At 40.3% G+C, this 25,693-nt stretch overlaps 1 protein-coding gene across 1 annotated transcript; it reads right to left on the minus strand.

Annotated features, from left to right (window-relative positions):
* Positions 1-401: 401 nt before the first annotated feature.
* On the minus strand, positions 402-24,925 carry cers6 (ceramide synthase 6). The gene is made up of 11 exons (XM_030429466.1): positions 24,466-24,925; positions 22,299-22,404; positions 22,068-22,198; positions 14,117-14,174; positions 10,044-10,094; positions 9,831-9,923; positions 5,546-5,674; positions 5,160-5,266; positions 2,364-2,520; positions 2,169-2,192; positions 402-1,414 (listed from the first exon to the last, which is right to left on the minus strand). The coding sequence occupies exons 1-11, from the start codon at positions 24,633-24,635 to the stop codon at positions 1,256-1,258; spliced, it is 1,185 nt and encodes a 394-aa protein (XP_030285326.1). The 5' UTR covers positions 24,636-24,925; the 3' UTR covers positions 402-1,255.
* Positions 24,926-25,693: the final 768 nt, after the last annotated feature.

The following is a 25,693-nucleotide window of genomic DNA, read 5'->3' on the forward strand; positions in this document are numbered from 1 at the left end:
TGTAAGAATATGACTTGGTCTTTAAGTGTTATGTTGAGCTGTGTACTTACATTATCCCAAATGTTTCCAACAAAGTTAAAACTCAGAAAAATCTACATTGTTCCAAATGTCATGGTGCGTTTCATTTTGTTGCCCGTTACTAGTTCCAGGATTGGGAAGTGAGCGCCTGAAACTTTTGGAACGAAATAAACATCTCCAGTGAAAATTTGCGTCCGTGTCACTTCAGATGGATTTTTATCAGAGATGGTGGTTGTTTAATAGTGTAGTCTCCACCAGTAAGGCGAGTTTTAATGCGGGATAATTTCTTTTTATATTCCTGTCATTTGAAAATCTCCCATCAGAGTTTAATGACATTTTTGTTGTTGCTGCTGATTGAACTTATTGAACAGACCCACACATAATTTGCAATCTTCATGTTTTTTTATTGAATAGTTCAAACAACTGATGTCTGCCTTGAAAGAGGACAAATGGCCTTTAATGAAATGCTTACCAGAAATGTACCAGAATACTTAACAAAATGCTTTAATAGGGAATACAGCAGCTAGCCATATCTGATGCACACACATAATACTGTTATCGACATCTCATATACAGTTTGAGTTGAGAAAGTATTTCATAATGTGAGTAAACTTCACACATTTTGGCATGTCTTTGGGGGTGTAGCATTGAAAGTAAACCCAGCATTTTGCTCATACTCGTTATCATGATGTGTGGTGGGAAGAAAAAAAAGAAAAAAAAAAGGGTGTTGTCCAAGATTATTTCATCTTTGACACTGACATCAAGGGAGAATCGATGTCTGACTTTCATCTGCAAACATATTTATAAAAAATAAATAACATAGAAAGACACAAACATAAGAAAAAAAATCACACCCCCAGTATGCCAGACTACTGTATGTTAAAGTAGCATGCTTACACCATAAAGTGGAATGCTTTCATTCATTGGCTAAACAGAGAGTGGGTTGTACCGATAGGAGTGCTTTGATATTTCACTGAGTGCAGTTTGATGCAAATATATAGATGGAAAGAAGAAACTGAGTGCGGAAATGTATGTAAAGACTCAAACTGATAACAAAACTGCATTCACATAAATCTATCAAGAACTTCCAGTGCCAGACAGGCAATGTTGTGCATGTCTCCAAACATACACTCGAATACACACACACACACACACACACACACACACACACACGCACACGCACACAGATGACAGATGGTGTCTTTAGCATGGCTCCAGTGTTGTGATATTAGCTTTGTCAGTGTTCGTCGGGATATGGGGCTCCTGTCAGGTAGCCGTTGGTCCCGTGATTTTTGTTGGTCCCATTGGTGGCGCTGCTGTGGTGCTTCTGATTAGGCGGGGGGCTGTCATCCTCGTCGGAGCTGGACTCTATGTCGCTGCGGTCGTCTTTAGACACCTGCAAAAATGAGAAGGGAGAGTTGAAGACGAACGTTTTCTCATTAAAAATCTTATCTGTGTCATTATCTGCGGCAGCCATGCATGGTGACGCTACAGAGGGACTTCAGTGTATCACATCGTGAGGTGTTCTCCCAATCAATATCAGGCAACAGGCTCTAAAAAGCCTTAACATCTGTTTGCAAAACTCAAAATATGGAAAGCTCTAAACATACAATTATTTGGTCTTAAGCCAGTGATTATTTACATTAATGATTAATTTCCCTTTCATCCTTCAGACTGAAGCTTAATTATTTAGTCTACAAAACATCAGAAAAGAATGAAAGATGTTTCCCAGAGGCTCACAACGTGCTGTCCCGCAGTCCAAATAAATTTAATGTTAATATAAATGTAAATTGAGTTTATTTTTTGATCAACATTAAGCTCACTCGGCTTATTGTTGGGCCCCGTTGGGCACATGATAAAATGCTCTCTAGGGTGCCCTTCCAGTTAAGTGACAACTTCGACCTGCTATAGAGGCTCGAGAGGCTAAAGGAAAAGTTGCATTAAATCTCCACAAATCTTCATGGTACTACCTGCAATAGTTGTTGAGATATTTCATTCTTAAATCAGTATGTAACTTTCCTACTGTAGCCACACAATTAGCATAGCTAAAAATGCACCGCTTATGGCAGCTAGAGACATGAACTTAAACACACCACCACATCACACAATACACCATCTTGATTGAAATACTCCTCCTTAAGGCTACTTACATGTAATGGATTCCATTTCCCCACCTTGAAGGTTGAAGGTTAGCATAGAGAACAGACAGAGAGGGTCAAAAGTGGCTATTGAAAATACTACACAGTATGTATAAGCAGCAAAACACCTCATTATTCAAGAACAGGTACAAATTGAAGGATTCTGCAGAGGCACTTTAAAGAGGAGCTGAGTGTAAAGTGACTCACCTTTCCTTTGGAGATGGCTCGACACGCTGTCTTCACTATGAGGTAGGACCAGAAGGAGTGAAGAAGCTGCAGCAGGATCAGAAGCAGGTTGAAGACCCACCAAGACGGATAGGGCCCTACAATCTCCCAACTCTCGAACAAGGTGGTATTTAAAATCCTTCGGTTACAAAAGAATGAAGGGAAATAATTAGCATAGTGTGTCTTGGAATGCACCTAGTGGGAGAATTACTGTACGTCCTAAGGAGACAAAGCCAAACAGAATCTAGTGAAACAAAAAAATCAGACAGGCTCTGCTTCAGCTCTTCATCTTTCCTGGAACCCCAGAGGCCTAAAACTACATAAAACTCTCTCTTTTTTTAATTTTTTAAATCTCAGTCAAAGTGGAACTAGACACATATACACAACCTCATTTCTAGTTCCACAGTTAGACATAAATGGATGTAGAAATACGTTTAAACATCATTTTGCATATCGATACTACCCTCACTGATAAAAACAGCCCATTCTGCTTTATAAAAAACAGTTGTTGTGGGGGGACATGGTGTACACATGGTTTTTCTACATCTGGTGCTGACCTTTAAAAGTGCATTGAGTAAGAATTACGAAAACATAAAAAAATAACTAAAATAATAAACAGGAAAAGAAGAAGATGGGCTAAGTCAGCATCCACCTCCGGAGACCTTAAGGCCCCCACACACCGCCCAGACGTCCAACTGCCTTATCCGACCACTCTCCGACCACTCCGTTGCCTCTTGTCTGACCCGTTCGGCAGAAAAGTTGCATTGAACACACCGCTTCGACGTGCTGCCTACGCCACAGTAGCGTACATTCTGCGCTTGCGCGAGATGCAATAAGCGGGTGGCGCTTGTGTTGTGAGTTGTAAACGAGAACCTTATGCATGCAACTCTTTTTACTTTCGATCAAAACGAAACTTAACTATTTCCAATAAAAAACAGCTGCATACTAAACATGCAGCGAGGCATTACCAAACTTACACAAATTAATTCGTCCTGAACGGACGTAACAACTAGTCTGGTGCCACTACTGCAAAACATGAAAACGGGGAATGACGGAACGGAGTGCATAGAAAAACAAAGCGCACACAGTATTCCGTCCCTCCCACACACCGCGGTGATTCGCTAGCACACCGCCAATCAGAACGGCCATTCAGCTGGCACACAACCAATCGGAGGATCCAATGGCTCAGACGTCCGACGGCCCTCCTCCTCAGACTTCGCATGCTCAGTCGGATCCGACAACGTCCGCGCGGCTCCGAAAGCTTCCGACAGAGCCGAACACACCAAACATATATGTTCCCGACCTCTTCCGAGTCTCTCCAAACGCTTCAGACGTCCAACGGTTGGGCTGGTGTGTTCCTGCCTTTAGTCACACTAGCAGACTTTTGCCTCTTGTGGCGCAAAGTGGTATTTCTAGAGCGGAAGGGCCGAGGCTAGCTGGTTAGCATACTAAGTTTAGTAGATACTGTATCTGTGCAACACAATACATAGACGTCTTTGACGAAGTGTCAGAACTTTTGTTTCTTCACACGTTTCTTGCTTGTAGTTTATGTTTAATTTCTGTGTGTTTTAAACTTGAATGGCCACATCTTACATAATGCATCTTTAATGATGTTAGTAGCACAAACAGACGCGTGTCTTTATAACAGCATTTGCTTTATAATTCAACATATGCACAGTAATAAATCTGAATGTGATTCAAATTGCTAGTGGGGAGGAAAAAGGGAAGTATCACCTGGCTTCGCATGACATGCAATCAAAACTTCAAGGATCCGTGTTAAATTTATCCCTGAGCCAGTTCTTGCAAATGGCTCTCTGAATCATCCTCTAGATACCGAAGCCATGGCAACAGCTTTACAGTAATGACAACTTTACTACCGGTGCGGTGGGGGCCAACTAAAAATGTAGTGTGGGATCATCATATTACAGTGTGGTAACAAAGGCAGAGAAGTGTGGTGGATCTAATGGTCTCTGCATTTCACAAATGTTTTCTCTCCGGAACGGCCTTAATTATTCAAGACAAAAAAAAATAAGAAATCTTGATGTTAGACTCCCTAAAATAGAATATTTGTGCTGATCAAGAATTGATGGTATCTCAAGGAAAAGCAGCTTCCTGAGTCAGAAACCGAATCACGTTGTGAAACGCGTGATAACACTGCTGCTGATGACTGCATGATGACTACTATGCACACTTTCAAGGACTAAAAATTAATTTGTGGTAACTGCAAGTATCATCAGGAAGGCCCGTTATAATTAGCATTCACCATCTACTGTAATTAAGCTGAAATTAATTACATTTCTGGGTGACAAAGGTGCTTGAAATTAGTTAAGATATATTTAACTCTGCCTCAATACAATTTGGATGGATTGGCCTGGAAACAAACACAAAAAGGCAACACCACAATATAAAAAGAAATCCTAACGAGCAGACAAACCTTTAATTATTTAACAATCGTGTGAATCACGTGTGTCAGAATAACATAATGATGTGCTTTTTACGTGTTGATTTTTGTTTGGCTTTCTTTGAGAGGTCAAAGCTGCTGTATCCATAGTAACTATTACTTAGCAACACAATCCTGAGAGATGTGTCTGAACTGCAAACCGTTGCGGAGAAAGTAGTAAAAAAAAAAAAGGACTGGTATCTCCACGGCAGTGACATGTAATCTGAGGGATTGGTGTGCCAAGATTTTGCAGGGCAGCTCAGGTTTTCAAACTCTCCTGCGAGCCTGTATGCTAAACAGTGGATGGGGATGCTAACAGGAAAGAGAATAACACTTACCAGACAGGGTAAACTCCCAGCCTGGAACTTATGAAGAGGATTGCAAACATTGCAAACAGGAGGTTGCACAGTATCTGACATTTGGCGTAGTTGGCCATCTTGGCAGCCTTGGTGGAAAAACAAACAGTCAGTCATTGATCTGATCATGTTTAACACCAACTTGGATACCTCTGACAATAAAAGTTTGATATGCGCCTCACCTCTAATATACAGTCTGACACAAGGACACAACGTTCATTATGTACAGACTGTAGTTATATTTAGATAACGATGGATAGCTCAGCACGTAACTCCACACACTCCACCCACACACCCGACCATCTTTGCCTCCCTTTTACCCATTCTGTCAGTCCACAGCATTCACTTCTCTCACGCATCCTCCTCACCTCTATCAGCACGTCGGCTGCATCGTGGAGACACATGACCAGAGTTCCCACTCGTGCCATGTTGTTCACGTAGGAGAAGGTGATGAGGGAGATTGTTGCCACGTGGTGCAGGAACATGATCAGGAAATCCTGAAGACACAGTCGAAGAGGAATATATCACACAACTTAAGAAAGCGCAAAAGGAAATGCCTCCTGGCTGTTTCGAGCCACGCATGCAGCGGCACATGCCCAGAGCATCGAGTGCAGTGCAGACGTGAGAGTGACATGACTGCTGTGTGCATGTACAGCAGCTGTGTGAGTTTGTAGAAACTCAAGCCCCTACTGCCGACGAATATAAACAGAACACGTGGAACTATTGTGCAACACAACAGTGCCCATTTTCAAAACTGCTGCAAGATGCACTACGTGTTTGTTTGCTTTCGCGGCCTTGCAGAGTGCCAGTGGCTGCACATGTGATCATTGTGTGGATCTTTCATGATAAAATCTCTATTTTGATGAGCCCCATTTGTCATGTGCCACTGTGATTGTCACAGCTATTGAGAAGATATAAAAAGTTTTGACAACAAAACGATTAATCACCACATCCTGAAGAGACAAAGCAAGTAAGCCCCTCATTGTCCGGGCGTTCATCAACACTGTGTGCTGCTGCAGCATGTGTTCATCTACTGAACATGTTGTTGCTTTACTCCTCATCTGATGGTGTAGTTCTGTCAAACAGTGGTCAGGGATGAATTATAAAGCAACAGTAAAAAATTATAAAAACACACCATTATGAGAGGAAATTACTAAAAATTAAAGAACTTACGGTCCCTGTGAATGTTATATTATCATATAACATAAATTTGGATCATTGTCAATAATGCAAAAATATAAATATGAAAGAAGTATTTAATATTATAGATTGAGGTGGAGCATCGTTTTATTGATTCTACATACTGTTGGGGAGTTTAATCTCCATAAAGTGCATTTTATTAGCTCATTAATACACAAAGTCTTATTTTTTAAAAGAACCAGTGTGTCTTTGGCAGTTTGGTGGCAGTAAGTTGGAAGATTATAAACAACTGAACAACTCTTGTCTCACCCTTTCTAACTGTGGATGCCATAAACGCTACTATAAAAGCCATGGTGGTGCAACAAGGCCATGAATCTACTGCATCAGGCCCCCTGGAAGAGCACCAGGCTTTAAAGCCAGTTTTCATAGTGGCCAAACTGTGTAATTACATCATCCACTGATGCACCAAGGTAAAATACAGTGAACATCACCCCCTATTTAAATAACTATAAAAAGTCTATAGGCAGAGGCAGAGAAACCTCAGTTTGCATATTCAGTGGGCCACACCACCAGGAAGTAAACCTGGGAGCACTAAATAGGTCTATTTTAGTCTCCATTTGCATTTTTAGGTGATTATACATATTTTTAGGTGAACCCCACACACTGCACCTTTAAAATAACTAGTAACTATAGACGTGAAATAAATGTAGTGGGAAAAAAGTACAACATTTCCCTTTAGTGGAATAGAGACCATAAAGTGGCTTTAAATAGAAATATTCAAATACAGTACCTGGATCAGTGGATCATCATTTCATTCCACCACCATTTGAAAGTGGACATTCATATCAAGCAAACACTAGTCACCTAAGTATGAGCTATTAGCTTTTGGACCTGATCCAGGTGACTAAAGATGCAGACAGGTGGCATGGGGGATTGAAATCTTAAGCTACTGAAACGCGTCAGCTCAAAGCAACCGGTCCAAAATGGCGAGAGAATGAGAAGGAAGATGAGAAAAGGACGAGTAATGATGCAAGATGCAGAATGAAAGCAAGGCAAAAGAGTGTGCGGGGAGAAACATACTGGAATTGGCAGGGGATGCAGAGGACCTCCTCAGTGTAGTGCTGTGCATGAAAAAACTGAAAGGAGAAACAAAAACAGACAACATGCCAACAGTCAACAAAGAGATGACAGAGTGAAGGCATACACAGCACGGCATCATGGGGTGGGGGTGGCTGCTGTGAGTGCAGTGAGTGGAGTGTGGTGTGGAGAAAGAAGAGCTGCGGGATGGACTGGAGACAGGAGTAAGATCATGGCTGGAAGGCATGCAAATTGATACTGAATGAACCAAAAGTGTGGTTGTTTCATAACAAAGAAAGGAAGATGGAAGTGGGTTGAAGTAGGTCGTCATACATTAATGTTTGTACAAACTGAAACTGAGTCTCAGCTTAACAAACGCTGGGCAAGATGGAGCTTTTAAACTTCATTTATAGTACAATGTACATAATGTATAGGCTATATGTACAGCTATTCTGGTTTAATTAATAAAGAATGTAAAGTTATTGACACCTGCAGCAGCTTGGTGGAAGTAGGTGTTTCATTTAACTGGCTGGAGTTGGGTCAGATTACTTTAAGAAGGTAGTCAGTTACTGAATTCAAATTACACGGCAGTTATTGTAATTAACAAAATAAATGTTATCTTAATACTTCACCTTATAGTATTTAATGTTTCGAAGATATGCTCTTCTCTGTTTAAAATCTCAAAACATTTTCAAATAAATTAAAACGCATCTTGCTTCTTCAGAAGGTACAATTGATTAAAATCAAATTAATCTGACAAAAACAGTACTGACACAAACTACAGTTGTTCTGTTCGTGTTGAACAAAATGCTGGATGCTGTAAAAAATTGCAATATTTTAAAGGGGCTCTATGAAAACATTTCTGAGTACGACAAATTTTGTTACCATTTCACTGCTGCCTGATACATTTAGCAACTGAAAAGATAATGAACATTTGTAGAGAAATCGCACCATGTTTCAAGGTAAAACAATATTTTTGATAACCCAATAACTTCCGTCTGACAAAAGCTAATGTTAGCATTCAACCACTTCCTGGCTAATGATGCTGTTGGATATTGTTACACGATATGAAAGTCGAGGCATAAATTAATTCTTAAACATCAACAGACATCTTTTTTTTTTAAACCTGGAAATAAAATGCACTGGATGTAATCAAACATTAATATTAGCTATGAAGTAGTTGAATGCTAATAGTTTTATCAGATATGTTATTCAACTTTGAAATGCGGCCCAATGCTCCTCCAGGTTTTTAACTATCCGTTGTTGATTAATCGGGAAGCAGTGTAATGATAATCATTTGTCAGATTTCCTACATTTATACAAGCAGCTACTTGGAACACAGCAGTACAACAGAGCATGACATCGGTGAACATGGCTGCCCTGTGAATATGGTCTATAGAAGCCTGTTGATGATTGGTTGCTGCTGGATTGCGGATTTCTTTGTGAAGGACGGTCCGTGGCCGACCAAAAGACATGACTTTATGCACATTCTCGAGTGCCTCTTCTCGGTGCCTCGCTCTGCTCCGCTAACAGGGAGCTACAGTAACCGACGCTGGTTTATAAATGTAGTCCCCTGACATCAACTAACGACCGACAACACAGAAGTTCCACAGAACCCTTTAAAAACATAATAAAAAATGCAATCCTGTAATCTTTGACAATGTAACTACAATTAATGACACCTTTTTCTCAGATGTAGTCTGGGCTGACTATAGTTACTCATCTCTATCTGATAGCTAAATTCTGATTACATGTAAGTTTTCACCCGTTAATGTTTGTTTGATGGGTTTTTGGTTGGACGGGTCCCGGCCCAGAATAGACTCCATTAACTTTTGGTGCTGGTCTAGATAAACAGATGGATCTAGGAACTTTTTCTCACTTTCTTAAATATTGTAAGGTTTTTCTGAATTTTCATCTTCTCACAGAATAATTCATGGATCTTGATGACAAGAAACCAGACGCATTTAGGTCACTGGTATCTATGAGCCAGTACAATTTGATGCAAATCCTCGACTGCTGAGTTTAAATTATGTTTCGTATGACAGGAAGAATTATACTTTATCATCATACAGTATAACAGATTATAAAAAGGTATGATCATTTTCTGAGGGTATTAAAGCTTTAGAAAAGTTTTTGTTAAGTTTGACTTGCAATCCAATTCCTGAATGTTTAAGAAGTGTTAATCCTTTTTACCCGCACAGTGTTTTGTTATTTCACACATCAGTGAGAATACGCTGAGGCAGAAAGCAGATGTTCACAAGCTAATGGTCTAAGCATTATTGGGTCTTTATAGAGTCGATGGAATAAACAAAATGGAACTTTGGGGTTTCTATTGGAAAAAGTGACTAAAACTGCCTCTTTATGCCTCTTAGTAGACAAACATTGAATAATAAATGTTATTGGATGCATGATGTGTGTCTCGCAGTCATTCCTTACCTTCCTCCTGATGTCTGTGAATTGGGAAAAGAGTAAGGACAGGTAGAAAGACAGCTCCAGTATATAGTAATAATGGATGTCCACAGTCAGTGGCTGCATAAACACAAAAAGCAACATGGTTAAAATAAATATTTCAGTATTGCAAGCCATCTCCCCATATCAAATTTACTGCAGATGTTGTTCTAAACATGCTGTATAAAAAAAGGCTTTTACCTGGTATGGGTAGTTGTACCAGCACTCTTTAGTGTTCCAAAGCCATGGAGTCTGGAAAAAATGAAAAGAGTGACTTAAAGATCAATACTTTTTAAGCCTAATGACAGAAATCAAACCAGCTTATACTTTGAAATGCACCATCAATCAATGCAATAAGAGTGTGATGAAAGTTAAGAACAGCGCTTTAATACAATTGAAAACCCCCAGAGACAACAATTAGAATGAGACCAAGACTGGTTGATCTCTTCCTGACAATGTCTTTTTAAAAAACATATTCTTATACACTTGCTAACTATCAGTTAAAAATGTAGTCTAATCAAGTATGACAATTTTAGCGTCATGTCATTTGCTTATGGATATTATCATGATTTTGAAAAAATAATTGAAAAATGTTTGTCTGGTCCAAAATTATTTGTTTTGTTTTGACGGTTGGTTCCAGCTTCTAACAAGATTTGTCAGCCAATAGTATGACGCTGTTGGTATCACGTGGTTTTGGCAGCGTCAACCATGGACTTATAATGGAAGAACTAACCAGATGGAAAGATGGCGGCCATTCAATCCAGTAAAAAACTGCTTATCTAGCATATAGGCCAAAACAGTTTTCTGGTTTCTGCATTCACTTCCTGGTTATGTGGCCCATTGAATACGCACAGTAGAGTTTTAAATAGCTTTCATCAGCTTAAAGAAAGTGTTACAAATATAAAACCTCCATGGAACAAAAATGCATAATAGAAGTGGAAATTGAGCTTGTTTGCAGTTCTTGGTGTCCTGCCAACAGTTTTACAGACGACCCTCAAGTGCCCGACGTCACAAGTCTTTGTAGTCGCCAGTTTTTGGAATAACAGATCTAAAAATGGCCCTGCATACTGTACTGCCGTTAGCTAGCTAGTGTTAGCAACGTTAACATTAGCTAGTCAGCATTGGCAAAATTTACATTTGCTAGCAAGCTTTGTCAGTTTGTGAATTAGAAAACGTTGCTAATGTTAGCTACCATTTTAGCTAATGTAGCTAGCAAACACTAACATTGCTAACACTAGCTAGCTATCATTAGTAGCATACTGTAGAGCTCAGTCATCCTTACATTTTTTTTCCCCACAAACTGGCAACTACCAAGACCCTCTTGACGAAACACAGATACCAGGTAACACCATCAGACTTATATTATTGGCTCACAAACCTTATTAGAAGCTGGAACCAACTCACAGAATTCTTATGGAGATAAACAAAACAATCAACTCTCCAAGCCTGAATGTTTTCAATTAACCAAAGCAAACCTAAAGCAAAGTGAGCTCCCAAGCCATTCAGTAAAACCTTGAAAGAACAGACATCATTAAATGCAACAATGTTATGCTGCTCCCACACATCCAGGTGGAGTTCAATTCAATATTTCCTTGTCACTTAGGGACTAACACATGAATATCAATGTGCCCACTCACAAAGGAATAATTCCCTTGATGGATTCTGAATGAAATCAAAGTAGTTTATACAACACTGGACGCACGTCATCAGAGATTTTGTTACTTTGACATAAAAGGGAGCTGGATTTCCGAGGAACCACGTAATGACATCCGGATGACAAGAGAAACGGTTACTGTGATACATAAGAATGCGTTATAAGCAAACAGTGACCCATCACTGTGACTGAGTTTACATCTGCGCGCTCCTCTCCAGACCGGCTCTATTAATAAATCCCACAGAGAGTCCAGCCTGCAGCAGGGATTGCCAGGGAATGAACTATTTTCACAAAGTGCTTTGTCATGCAACTTGTGTCTCTTAGAGATTCTTCCTGCTCTGCTTATCTCAACTATAACACTGTTGATTATATACTGTCCTGTATATTTCATGAATTTATGTATGAAATATATTAATCTATCTCAGTCACTTTAATCAGCAGTGGTGGAATGTAGCCTACTTAAGTAAAGATCCGAGGTACTTGGACTTTACACTGATTCACTGACTGGCCTACAAAAAAGTCACACACTCTAATATTCAATTGGACTGCCTTTAGCTTTGATTACGGCATGACTTCGCCGTGGCATCGCTTTGATAAACTTATGCAGTCTTCTCCAGCGCATGCCAAAGATTCTTAGGTCTGGACTCTGTGGTGGCTAATCCATGTGTGAATATTATGTCTCATGCCCCCTGAACCACTCTTTCACAATCTGAGCCTGATGAATTGTGCCATTGTCAACATGTAATATGGGGAAGAAAAAATCCACTGATGGAAAAACTTGGTCATTCAATGTATTCAGGCAGTCGGCTGACCTCATTGTTCTGGCACATAACGTTGCTGAACCTCAACCTGACCAACTGAAGCAACCCCAGATCATAACACTGCCCCCACAGGTTGTACCGTGGGCGCTAGGTATAATGGTTCATCACTTCAACTGCCTCTCTACTTACCCTGATGTGCCCATCACTCAGGGAACAGGGTACATCTGGACTCATTAGAACACAATGACCTTTTCCCATTGCTTCAGATTCCAATCTTTATGTTCCCCGGTAAATTGAAGCCTTCTATTCTGATTAGCCTTGCTGACAAGTGGTTTTCTAACAGCTACACAGCTGTTTAGTCCCAATCCCTTGAGATCTCTTTGCATTATGCAGGAAGTACTCTTACTTTCACTATTAAACATTACCATGAGTTCTACTGTTGATTTTTTGTGATCTGATTTCACCAAATGTTAAAGTGATCTCCGATCATGATCTTTCAAGATTTATTTCCGACTACATTTCTTCCTTAAAGATGATGGTTCATCACTATCCTTCCAGGTTTTAATAATGCGTTGGACAGTTCTTAACCCAATTTTAGTTGGGGTTTTTTGGCCAGGCAGTGCATTAATCCAAACAATCCAAAAATATTTTGCCAATAATACTCACTATACGTAGTTTTTTTATAAGTTAGAGTGGAGTATTTTCACACTGTGGTGTTGCTACTTAATTAAATGATCTTAATACATTTTCATCCTCCACTGTGACCGTGATGCCAAAATTCTTGACAGCTGCTGGGAGTGCAAAACTTTCTAAACAGGGAGATAAGACATACTGACAGTACTGGAATGCTTTTATTTACTACACCCCCTGAACTACACACGGTAAGTCAACACATGCTAACATTGTTGATTTTCACAAACCACGCTAGCAGCAGCATCAAAGGTGCCTTGAAAAGAAAGCATTCAAGTTGGCATTACGTTTGTTAAAAAGGTTAGCATGCTGTAGCTAACGTTAGTGGCTTAAGCTAGTGTTCTTCTGACAAATACTAACCCTAGCACAGAAAAAGTAGCATTAGCATTTATACAAAACGCTAGCACTGCAGTTTGTTGGTTGGTATTTTTTGGGGGGAAAAGAGAAAAAATATAACTATAAAGTTAGAAGGATACAGCAGGCTGTTGTTACTATATATTGTCTGGATGGTTGCTTCTTTATATAGATGTGAAACACATAGATAAATTGCTAAAAGATAGATAAAAAGTCAAAGGTGAAGCACGCTAACTTCATCGCTCAGCACCACTTCAAGCAGCAAGCAGTGTTGTTAGATTTTGACAAAATTTTGAACCAGCCCTATGTAATTATACATAATGTTATTATAGACATAAAAAAAAAAAGCTGTATTTTTCTGTCACCACTTAAAGTCTTAAGACGCTTTAGTCACTGTACATCACCACTTCATCTGCAGAGCAGTAGCTTTCATTGTAAATGTAATTTTTTTAACAGTGTGGCTGGCAACAGGTAACGATCATCATCTCGACTGTCAACATTTTGCAAGTGACCATATGGCACGTCCTACATCGAATAACATGATTGCAAATAATAGCAGCACATATGAACATCGAAACTCGTGTTTCAAAGAAAAACAAAACACTATCTTTAATAAAATTTGCCCCTCTCAACCAGGACATCCATTTTACATGCGGGTCTCATGACTGGGCAGCGATCTATTAGGAAGCCACAGGATTTTCATGGCATGCGAGCCATGTGCCTCCATATCTGTTAATGGCTTTAAACCTCAGTGACTCAGTCTACTAACTTTAACGGACATTACAGGTGCTCATTTGTCTTTAGGCAAAACTTACCTTTTTAAGAAAATGCACTCCGTAAGTAAATATGTAGAGATAGAATGTAAATCTCCACCTGAAAGAAAGCAAGACAGAAGAAAATATATAATGAATATAAAGTAGAATGAATTAATCCTCAACATTTGATTTCTTTAGGCAACAAAGCTTTAATTACATTTGCAATCTTTACTTTTTGGGGTAAAACCTTGAGAAGCCTGGACAGTCTTGGTTTAGCCCTTAGCTCTTCAGTGTGTTTGCAATTCCCTTTATTCTTTTATTGTTTATTTCTTTCTCTTCTCCACTTTGTTTTCTCAAGTCTAGGCTATGAATTTGGATTAAGTATAAGGATTAATACATTTACAGAGAGAAGCTGAGTGTTTTCATTTGCAAAAAAAAAACCAATTTGCACAGAATAATGCAGCTGCCTCAGTCCTGAAGTCATTCAATTTAAGATGCATCCTGGAATATGAACCGTACCAGGGAACTTCTAATTAAAACAGCTGGTCCTGTGGACTACATCTTAAGGCTGCAACTAACAATTTCTTTCAATATTGATTATTCTTCTAATTCTTTTCAAGACTAATGAATTGTTTATGCTATAAAACGTCAAGATGAATTCAATATCAAATTGGATTGCCCTGTATTACTAATTTAAACCAACCGTGACTGCTTCACCAGATCAAGGGTCCAAATTGCACTCACTCATAGATACCAGACACCTCAATATGTCTGACTTTCTTCATCAAGACCCATACATTGTTCTTGCATTTTTAAAGAAATACAAAACAAATTCCTGTCTCTGTCTTAAAGTAAATGGGTCCTGTTCTAGGCTGCGTCCCACCCTCCATCCAAGTTCGTAGAAATCTCCTCAGTAGTTTTTGTGTGATCCTGCCGACAAACAAACCAACAAACCAACAAAAATGGATGCAGGTTGAAACAAAAGATTCTTGATGAAAGAGCCCAAAGTGACATTTTCAGATTGCTTCTTTTGTCCAACCACTAGTCCAATCCTCAAACACTCTCCACTTAGACAAAGAAAAGTGGACAATTCTTACATTCAAGAAGCTCGAGCCAGCAAATGTTTGACATTTGAGCTTGGAGAATGATTTGAACGAGCCACTCCCAAAATTAAGAATGACACGGCTGATTTAAAATCTGAAAATCTTCTGGAGCCTTTTAATCACAACTCTGTTCCCGTCAATGACGAGATAAAAGATGGGTGCTGATGTTGTGTCAAAGACGGTTCCCCATTAAAAAAATGTTGCCCTCCTGTTAAGAGTCGTTTTTTCCTGCAATGCCACCTACTGACCTTGATCTCCACCGTTGGGTGCGGGTTAGGTTTGGTAGGCGCTACATATGGAGTATCCAATGAGTAACACACTTTTGAAGAAAAACCTGTAATTTAACAACTTTATTTAATCAGTTCTGATTACTTCTTCATTCAAATATTTAATCATAAATATTCTATGGCAATTACAAACTAAATTGCTAAATAGATTGATCGATAACTTTGTATTTATTTACTGTAAATAAGCTCTGGCGGCCCAAATGCGGTACCTTCATGGCCCTCCAGCTGGCCGCAGCCCACACTTTGGGAATCACTTATTTAGGCTATTAATGATAATAAAAGTATTTGGCAACTCATTTTCTCTTAATCAAGTCATCATATCAGTTCCATCCTCTGTAATCTTGTCCCTAGGCGCAGCACACTGTGGCACACTACGTGACTATTAGAAATCTGAAGTGGTCTGAGCTCCTCTTCCTTCCCCAATGTGCAGTCAAGGGCGAGTGACTGAAAATGGGACACCACTGATCTCACTTTGGTGAGTTTCAGGGCGAAAGAAAGACACTCACACTGTCCAGTCTCAGCCCAGCCTGCTCTGGGCCTTTATATAACCCTGTGTACTTTACAGTAACTCCAGCTACACAATGGCAGGGAAAGCGATCATCAAGAGGTCTGAGCTGCTTCAGCTGACACATCAGTGATCAAAGCCATGCTGAGCCGGGTGATGCGCTTGTATACCCAACTCATAACCATCACCAACTGGGAGGACAGGTTTATTACTGGACAACAAGCAAAAGTTTTCTTTCTACACAGCTGTAAAAGTTGCATCAGATGAAAACACGTGTTCCTACAGGGAACAGAAGCAAATTCATCTGCTGGGCTTCAGTCAGAGACCCCCTGCTGAGCGTTATTAAGTTGTCAAGGCTTTTCACAAATTTTGCAGCCAGTTAGTTAAAATGTTTTTTCCCCGAAGTGGAGCGTATATTCTGAGACACAGTGCAAAAGCTTCACATGCAGAAGAACTACAACAAAGCCTGTGTGACATGGAAGAAAACATCCACGCATGACTCCCTTCTCCCATGACTGTGACAGCAGCTCTACAGCCCGTCATGTGAGAAGAGGTTTGCATACTCTAAAGGTTGCGCTGAGCAGTTGGTCCAGCTGACCTCAAATCAAAAGCAATTTGACAAAAACACAACATGACATGAACACGAGAGAAAAGAGGGTGAATCCACATCAGCCTCTCGGCACAGTTTGTCCCTTTATGTGGATGTTTGTTCAAGATTATCACTTGTAAGCGAGCCCATGGAAGCATCATTACCTGCTTTTTGTTCTTGATCAATAATATTGTAAAACCAAATTAACTGGATAAGTCTACCTGGCACACAGTAAAGACTGTTGCATGGCAACTGGTTCATCAAGCCTGCAAGAGCCTTTTCAAGTGCTGTTGAATCGCTGCTATATATATGTACAATCACAATGAGTCACAACTGCTCCCTGTGTATAGATCCTTTTCTCCCCAAGTCAAGCACACATGGTTATTGTCATTCTGACTTTGTTCTTCAGATTCAGTGTTGATAATGATGGCGTTGGAAAAAAACTCAAACGTTATGCAGTTAATTATCTGAGAGCTGCAGTTTATTAGCTGCACATGATGTTGCAGCAATTAATTAGTGCTGGGTAGTTAACTGAATTACGTTTATGTGTTATGACAAACTTGTCCTGTAAACAACTTTCAAACCGACACAATAAAAAGTGGGCTTTTGTAACGTGTCATGGCATATAGGACCACCGTTCTTTAATAATGGCTTGATTAGGCATCAATGAATCATTCATGATGTGAGACCTTTAAACTGGGGCAGATCCACTGTTCAGTATTAAATCAAATGTACCTGTTTAGAAAGAAGCATAGCCTGAGGGATAATAAAAAAATGTAGAAGGGCAAATTTGATTTGTAATGAGTAGCTTTATTCTGAGTGTCGCACCTTGTTTTGGAATAAAATATAAAAAGAGCTTGTCCTGGCTAATTTAACTCCACCATGTCACTTCTCCAGGTGGGTAGATGAAGAGCCAGCTGGCTGCAGGTGTTTGCTTTTGGATCATTCAACTTAACAATTAGTCATGACGCTCCAGCTTTGATCGTTTGTGTGAAATCCTTAATATATTCCCCCTCCGCTGTTAAATCGGGAGTAACACCTCTGTTAATCTTCAGGTGGAGATAGCCGTCCCTTCCACCTTTGTGTATTTGTCCAATTTGGTTTGATGACGGGCATGATTTCAAAATTTCCCACGTGGCAAAAGCGTGCTAATAGCCAGTTATTCTCATGTGGTGCAACTAATTTAAGGAATAACAGGGGTGTGGCCGTCCGTCCTCTCTCAAGAACACATGTAAATGTCTCATCTCACAGCTGTCCTGTTAGCATCCGCTGAGCACACGCATGCTTATTAGCTGTCGGCTCGGTGTCTGCTGCTGAGCTTCCTCTGGGGAGGTGTGTTGGTTGAAGGAAACAGATATCATACACCTACATATTGATGACAGAGAGCGCTTTAATGAGGATACTGGTAATCTCTAGAGGCTACCGCTTTAATTCTTTTCTGAGAGTCTACTGCAGACTTAGATTTTTGTATCTGATGAAATTAACTTTTGAGGAATAACAAATGAAGAAATTATATAACAACATTTTATTTGTCAAGCCACTAAAAATGATGATTTGTAGTTATAATTTTGACAAAATGGAGCACAACTGCAATGACCCTCCACCTGAAATAAACCCTGGATCTGTCCACATCTCGCTGTGGCAACCTGTTAGTGATGACAACAATGCATCCATCCAAGAAACAGCCCAGAATATAGTGAGATATTCAGTGTTTATTAGGTTATCATTATTATTAGGTGCTGCTGGGCGGATTTTATTTTATTACGTTCTCAAAGCCAGGCTAGCCCCAGTTTTCAGGGTTTTTTGCTAAGCTAAGCTAACTGGCTAATGGCTGGGTAGCTGCATATTTGGTGTATGGATGATGAAGGTGGTTATCAAAGCTCTCATTTTCCCGACTATAAAACTTGTCCTTAAAACAACCAAATAGATAAATTGGTATATGGATTAATGACAGAAGTAGTAAGATTTTCAGCCTATGAAAAAACACCAGTCAAAAACATGTTAATAAAACATTTAAGCAATACATCAAATCCAGTAAAAACTCAAGCCTAAAATAGACACAAGATAAAAATAGAAACTATATTTAGTTATATAAAATCTTGTCACAGAACTCCATGTTTCTTTAAAAAAAAAAAAAATGAAGCTGTGATCTGCATTATGTTGCTTGTGATAATGTCTTTGTTCTCACTGAAGGCAGAGAGGAGAAAGGACGGAGGAAGACGAGATCAGACGTCGGAGGCTATTGAGGACATCAAAGCACGCTCCTTCCTCTGCCTGACTTAAACAAGGAGGCCTGATGAGAGGAGGAGGGCCTCTCTGGTAAAACTACACCGAAAGAACTACTCGTCCAAATTTGTCATTTTGTCTTATAGCGACTCTTTAAATCCAAGTCACAAATAACTTCTTACACTGTAGAGAAATAATGCAGCTTGTTCTGTTTGTCTCCCAACCCCTGGTTTAAGACATTTTTGGAAAGACCTCATTTCCCTCCATCACAAATGGAGGTTGTTGTGCGTTTCTTTCTGCTATCAATCAATACTTGAAATAATTCTTTGCTGTACACGTTGGAAAAAGAGAGAGGCGGCAACAATAGCTGGTAAACAAACTCCATGCGGAGTCTTCATTATTTCCAGATCCAAATGTGTCGGCTGCGAACACTGTGTTTGCATAATGAAAAGAATAGACAACAGATCAGCTATCCTGATGACCGAGAGACAAAGAACGCTATCAGTTTGCAACAGCTGCGCATGAGGGCCTAATTAGAGTGCAATCGCTGCTGGAAGGGCTGAAGCTGGGGGCCCGTTTGGAGAACTGCACTGTAAGCAACTGAGACGGACGACCTGGCCAAACTGTTGCAAAACCCCAAAGTCGTCTGCAGCCAATTACGCTGTATGCAGATAACAGCTTTGGTTCAGTTGTAATGCCAGAGACAAGCAGGTTAGAAAAAAGCTTGCACGCACCCCAGTGGAGCACAAATTCACTCTCTTCCAGGCAGGTTTGCTTTCTTCTACACAAGTCCGGTGGTATAATCAGCCAGCAGTGTCCTCCTGAGTGAACAGCAGCCTCGGGCTGAGCAGAGGACGTGAGGCTCCCCTTGTATCAAACTGCCAGACCGGCTCTGCTGGTGTCAGACATGACTCCGCTCTGACAGCCACACTCGCTTGTTGGCCTTTAACATCACACTGCTAAGTAACTACAATCTCCCTGATGGCAAATGCTCGACTGCAGATTAGCCAGTTCTCTCTTGCAGCCTGAGTGTGTTTGTTGGTTCGCACTGGGACACATTTGACTATTATCCCTCAGCAACACCAGCATTTGTGCTGCAATCTTTGAAAGCCATGTAAGATACAGCAACGGTTAACCAAAGCCTGAAACACTGTCATAATGACTGCTAACGGACCATTAATGCTACTACCCTTCATGGAGTTAAAACAACTGCAGTTGAAGAATGCACAGAAACACACACATTTTCAGGACGAGGTTGGCTGATCTCAGTTTCACCAGTTTATTCCGGCCATGTCAACCAACATGCCAATGTGATATGCAGCAACTCCTGTATATAAATGACATGACTTCCATTTTCCTCCCTGCTCTGATGAAGGCCACTAGGTTGAAACATTAGCATGTTGGTTGATACAGCCAGATTAATTTGATGAAATTATAATTAGTCAACTTTGTCCTGAAGATCTGCATATGTGCTACATTAATACCTCTGAGTATTCAGCAGTATTAAAATAACTCCGGTTTAGCACCACGAAAAGAATAAAAAAACCACTGGGAAAGCACATCCTTTCGAAGATTAAATTGCAGATTAATTAACCTGTCACATTAACCTGTTCTAGGTCCTCAAACTTGAGGATTTGCCGCTTTACTCTTGGTTATAACGCCGTAAGCTGAGCACCTTTTGGTTTTGGACTGTTGGTTAGACAAAACAAGCAATGCAAGGACCTCATTTGGGATTCGAAGGAAGTGAATCGAGCACTTTTTAGACTAAATAATTAATCAATTAGTCAACAAAATAATCAACAATCTGGGAATGCTGGGTTAATTCATTGTTTTGATTCTGCAGGTGAGACTTGGTACTTGGCTTGCGTTAAACTGGCATGGGCAATCATTATGAAGTAAATGTTGGTTGCAGAGTTTTGCGGCTGTAGAATAAAGACACCATCAGCGTTTTGATTGGTTCCCTATAAACCTCACTGTCAGTTATATCTGCCACCAGGCATGAAATCTGGAAAATGAAGGCTGATTGGTGATACAGTCAGCCTGTCAGACATTTTTATCTGCGTTCACATCTGCAGTACAGACTAATTATTTGAATAAATAAACCTTCTGTCCTGTGTTTTTGGTAGTTGCGCACCTGGGGAAAACAGAAACAATCTGGTTGTCTTTGCGTGAGCTGCGTCAACAACTTATCTCTTGCAACTTTAAGTTACTCCACCTGACTTGACACAACACAATCGCTGACTTGACTTACCCGTTAAAAAAACAGACTTGTTTCAGACTTGGACCAACAGACTTGTCTGTCTGGATGTCTGGTTCTATCCCTAAAACATGTTTTTGTGATGGTGTGCTTTTAAGCAGCAACAGAGATTTTCCCCTAATTTCCATAAAATATGAAAATGAACTTGAAACTTGTTTGGACAGTCACAGTGAGCATCACGCCTGCTTTTACTACTGTCACAGGTGTGTTATTAATGATGAGTAAATGCAGTGCATCCTATTCAAATCAGTCTTCACATAATTAAAATGATTACAAAAATGATATTTCAGTCTTAATCTACTCAACCCTGTGCCAATAGGAAGTTTCATAGTCCGCAAAACATTTCTGGAGCTTCACAGCAAAACAGCGTTGCACCTTGCTCCTAAAACAACTAGCGACAAACAGATGGAGACTTGTTTTAGCAGGTAAACAACTGAAACCAAACGTAAAATGGGTCCGCACAGCTTGTCCCATGTAGTCGGAGTCCCTGATAGCCCACGAGATTCCAATAGATTTGAAAACATGTATTTACGCCAAGCTTGTGCACCCATTTCAGATGGGGTGCGTGCTTATGCTTTAAGTTTAGCAGCTACAGTGATTTCAGCTTTAAAAGGAGGGTGTAAACAACATCTTTTAAAAATCAATTTAGGAGCACAGGGCGTCCAGAGACTTGGCTTACGCTGAACGAGCTGTATGGAACCATTTTAAATGTTTTTTTGCAGTTGTTTTTTTCATTTTCCCAGCTCATTCAGTTTCTTAGGAGGATGCTGCAATGCTGTTTTCGCGTGAAGCTCCAGAAATGTTTTGTGGACTTCAACACTTCACCCAACTCTTCCTCGGCATGAGCAGTTTGTAGATAGTGACTGAATTTTCAATTTTTGGTGAACTTATCCTTTAAGTAACAATACTACATACAACAATAAGGTAGATGTGATGTTCACTGTGAGCTGCCTGCCTCGGTCTGTGCAATTACATGCAAAGAGAAATGACTTGTAGCTAATTTGGGCACACTGTGTGGTGTGTTGTTGAAGGTTTTTGTCTTACATGCTTTCACAGAACCGGGCAAGAGTGCTGGGCTTCTCCTGGTTGCGGCGTTGTCTGAACCAGCGCTGGATGGTCCGCACGTCCCAGTCAAGCTGCTTAGACAGGCCCTCCAACCTCTTCTCGTCTGGGTGCTGGCAAGACAAGATACAGAACAATCCACTTATAAGATGTGCTGGCTTTCATTGTGGCGGCACAAATGTTCTGAGATGAAGAGACAGAAACATGCACCACCTTGGTTATAGCAGTGAAAACTTTCTCCAGGATGGCATTGGGTTGTGCTTTTTGTGGCCCGTTGGCTTGGATCTTCAGGCCCATGGCACATGGTCTGGCAATAAACCTGCAATTAAAATATCATGACACCCTTCTAGATCAAGACAGAGACAGTTTATCTTTGAGGTTAAGGAAAAATACATTGGGACACAAGCCATTCAATCACCAGGAGGTGTTGTCAGCATCTGGACACACGTGTCTGACTGCCCTCTCTTCTTCTTTTATTCTTCCAGGACATGACACATCACAGTCATCTTGAGAATTTTGGCATCTTTTTGTAGAATAAAAGAAGAAGTGGGTACAGCGCAGCAGGGTGAAATTAATTGTTTTAGTCTTTTTGACACAAGACATTTGTTATTGTGAACCACTGTACAAAGCCTGAAAAGAACAGTCTGCACATGTATCTTCACATTTGTTAAAACACAGTTCAGAGCCACATTCAATAAACAGACTGCTCTGGGCATTATTTTGATGTCTGGTAAACAAACAGAATTTCCTTAATGCCACATGATTATTATTATGCTCATGAATTATGTTAGGTATGCGGTTTAGCTTCTCTATTTACATTTCGGTATTTATATGCAATTGGTTATTCACGTTCCTATGAGAAAAGTATAGCAAATGTTGTGTACATTGTTAAAGTAATAAATGATTATATATGAACCTTGAAAAAAAGTTTTACACTGGAGATAGTTATAGTTACAAAATATACAGTATGTCAAAGATGCACTATGTAGATTTTCATCAAAAGTGAAAGAACTTCATTGACTGATTTTTTTTTATTTTTATACCTAAACAAACTAAATAAACAAACTCTCTTTGTTTTCATGACTATATAAACTGAATAAACAAACGGATCTTAAAGGACAACACCGTTTCATACTGTTTTACTTTGTTTACATGTGGCGGACCCTGCCACCTCTCTAGCTTCCAGCAGTGTTTTGGGGACCTTATTTTCCTCTGAGAACAGCTTGTTTATTCAGTTATGGAAGAAACAATTTTTTTTGGTGCTCATATTGTAAATATTGAGATTCTGAACTTGAATTTCTTCTCCAAAAACTACATATCGCCTCTTTAAACATTGTTTAAAAAGTAGGCGGTTCTTCTCTTGTCTGTTCAGTTATTGTGCGCCACATATCTGGAACAAATTCCCAGAAAACTGCAGGTCTGCTCCAACTTTCACCTGTTTAAATGAAGCCCTTTCTGTTTGCCCCAGTCTTTCACTGAAGCAATTTCAAGGCTATGAACTGCACTGTGACTTATTCTATATTAGCTTACTTGCCTATTTCTTCAACTCTTCTAATGTTTTGTTTCTTGATGTCTTCTTCTTGTTTTTAATGTATTTTTAATGCAATTTGTAATGTCTCTTAATGTAATTGTATGCCTCTGTAAAGCACTTTGAGTTTGCTTGTGTCTGAATTGTGCTTTACAAATAAGCTTGCCTTGTCTTACTTCTCTTCGGGCCCCCTGAGGCCAATCAGGCCCTGTGGGCATGTGCCTTGTGCTCTTGCCCAGTTCAGGTTAACAAGTGACCATGTAATAAAAGAAAATACTATGAAAACATTACACATTAATGATAGCGGTTGTACATTAGCTGTATATTCAGGGACAAATGCTGAACATGAGTGAAGGACTTAGTGGGAAAAATGACTCCCTGAAGAGACTCCTGACCCACATGTGTAGTACAAGCACTGCTGTGACCATCATGGATCTATGCCACACTTTACATTGATGACTGTATAATAGTAAAATGATGCAACAAATCACAAGTTTGAGTTTGAAAAATGAAACGCCGGATTAGTAAAGAGATGCCTGTCTCCAGCATGATGCTGTGCTGAACCCCCCCAGGTTTAACCTGAGAGGACAATATTGGACAGGTCTGGTAAATTGGCTGCACACTGACAGATGCATCACATGCAGACAGCGCGTTCTGCTGCAGGCCTGCAGAAAAAGAAGGATGATCAACCGTGGTGATTTGCGGGCTAACCAGATAAGATGCCATTGTTTAGGTACCAGACTGACGAACACGGGGCAGCGACGCGTGCTGCATCATTCGACAACACCGAACCCCAGCACACCAGCCACCTGGACCACCGCATCATGTGCTCTCTCCCTCTCTCAGACCCACCTTTCGAAAACCAGCCGGATCATAAAGATGCAGAATGCTAAAGGACACGCCAGATACAGATCCTCGGCTTGCGGGAACGTCGCCTCGTCTGTGTTCTTTAAGTCAGCCCAGGTTACATTGTGCGGGAGCCAGAACCGCTCGTTCCAAAACCACGCCAGAATACCGGCCATCTCCCTGCAGCACGCACTGTGACCGGGTCGAAAAGACGAATCGATGGCTCGCTGTTGTCTCCGAGCTTCCCCTCGCAGGGCGATCCGGCCGTGCAACACTGGGGCTTGATGGTGAGATATCCGTGCGAGATCGCCGTCCGTCCGCTTCCCCCTCCGCTATTCCTGTGTAGGGAAGTAGACTCAATCAGCTCCGCCGCGACTGATTGGTGCGCTGAAATGTCATGCAGCGCGCCGCGTGTGTACGTTGTGCCGGCCACAGCACGCAATCAAGGTAAAGCACGTCTGTGGAGCACGTAACAAGTTCAAGTAGGTTTCATCACGACGGGACTGAAGAGGATTGGATGTTTTATTTGTTTGGTTTATGTCGTTTGCTCTGCTGCTGTTATACGAATCCATCAAGAACCACACGAGGCGTCACCTTCGATGTGTCTCTGTCGCCAGACTCGATCTGATCGTTTATGATTTTTTTTTAATTTTTTTTTGTCAAAACGTGAATTTTAAGCGCAAAAATATGACAACACTGAAGCAATATGCATCAGGACTAGTAGACACAAACACAGCATGGCTGGTGAACCCTGCCACCTACTGACAGCTCAGATGTATGACCAGTAGATGTAAACCCTGACCTTGTGAGAACATGTTCTTCACTTAACATGATAGTCTTAGTATTTCTTTATGACAGAAGCAAACTGTCTTTGTGTTCATGACTGAATAAACTGAATAAACAAACGGAACTTAAAGGACAACACAGCTTCATATTTACTTTATATGTGGTGGACCCTGCCACCTTTCTAGCTTAGTGTTCTGGGAACCTTAATTTCCTCTGAGAACAGCTTGTTTACTCAGTAACAGAACAAATACATATTTCTTAGTTCATATTATTAGCTCATTAAAATTGTAAATTAAAAAATTCTGAGTTTGAATTTCTTCTCCAAAACTACATAGTGCCTCTTTAATAGTAAATCATTTTAATAAATGAATCAATTCAGTCACTTTTTAAACAAATATTGTCTGGTTCCTTTTGTTTTACATGACAGTAAATTAACTATTCTTGGGTT

Source organism: Sparus aurata, chromosome 9 (assembly GCF_900880675.1).
Source record: "Sparus aurata chromosome 9, fSpaAur1.1, whole genome shotgun sequence".
Taxonomy (NCBI): domain Eukaryota; kingdom Metazoa; phylum Chordata; class Actinopteri; order Spariformes; family Sparidae; genus Sparus; species Sparus aurata.

Bases quoted from the DNA above. Each gene is read 5' to 3' on its own strand.
- cers6 (XM_030429466.1), bottom strand. From the start codon at position 24,635: ATGGCCGGTATTCTGGCGTGGTTTTGGAACGAGCGGTTCTGGCTCCCG. The intron at 5,267-5,545 runs GTGAGGAGGATG...TTTTCCACCAAG, and splicing joins CAGCCGACGTGCTGATAGAG to GCTGCCAAGATGGCCAACTA. The intron at 1,415-2,168 runs GTAAGTAGCCTT...TCATTTTTGCAG, and splicing joins GGAAATGGAATCCATTACAT to GTGTCTAAAGACGACCGCAG.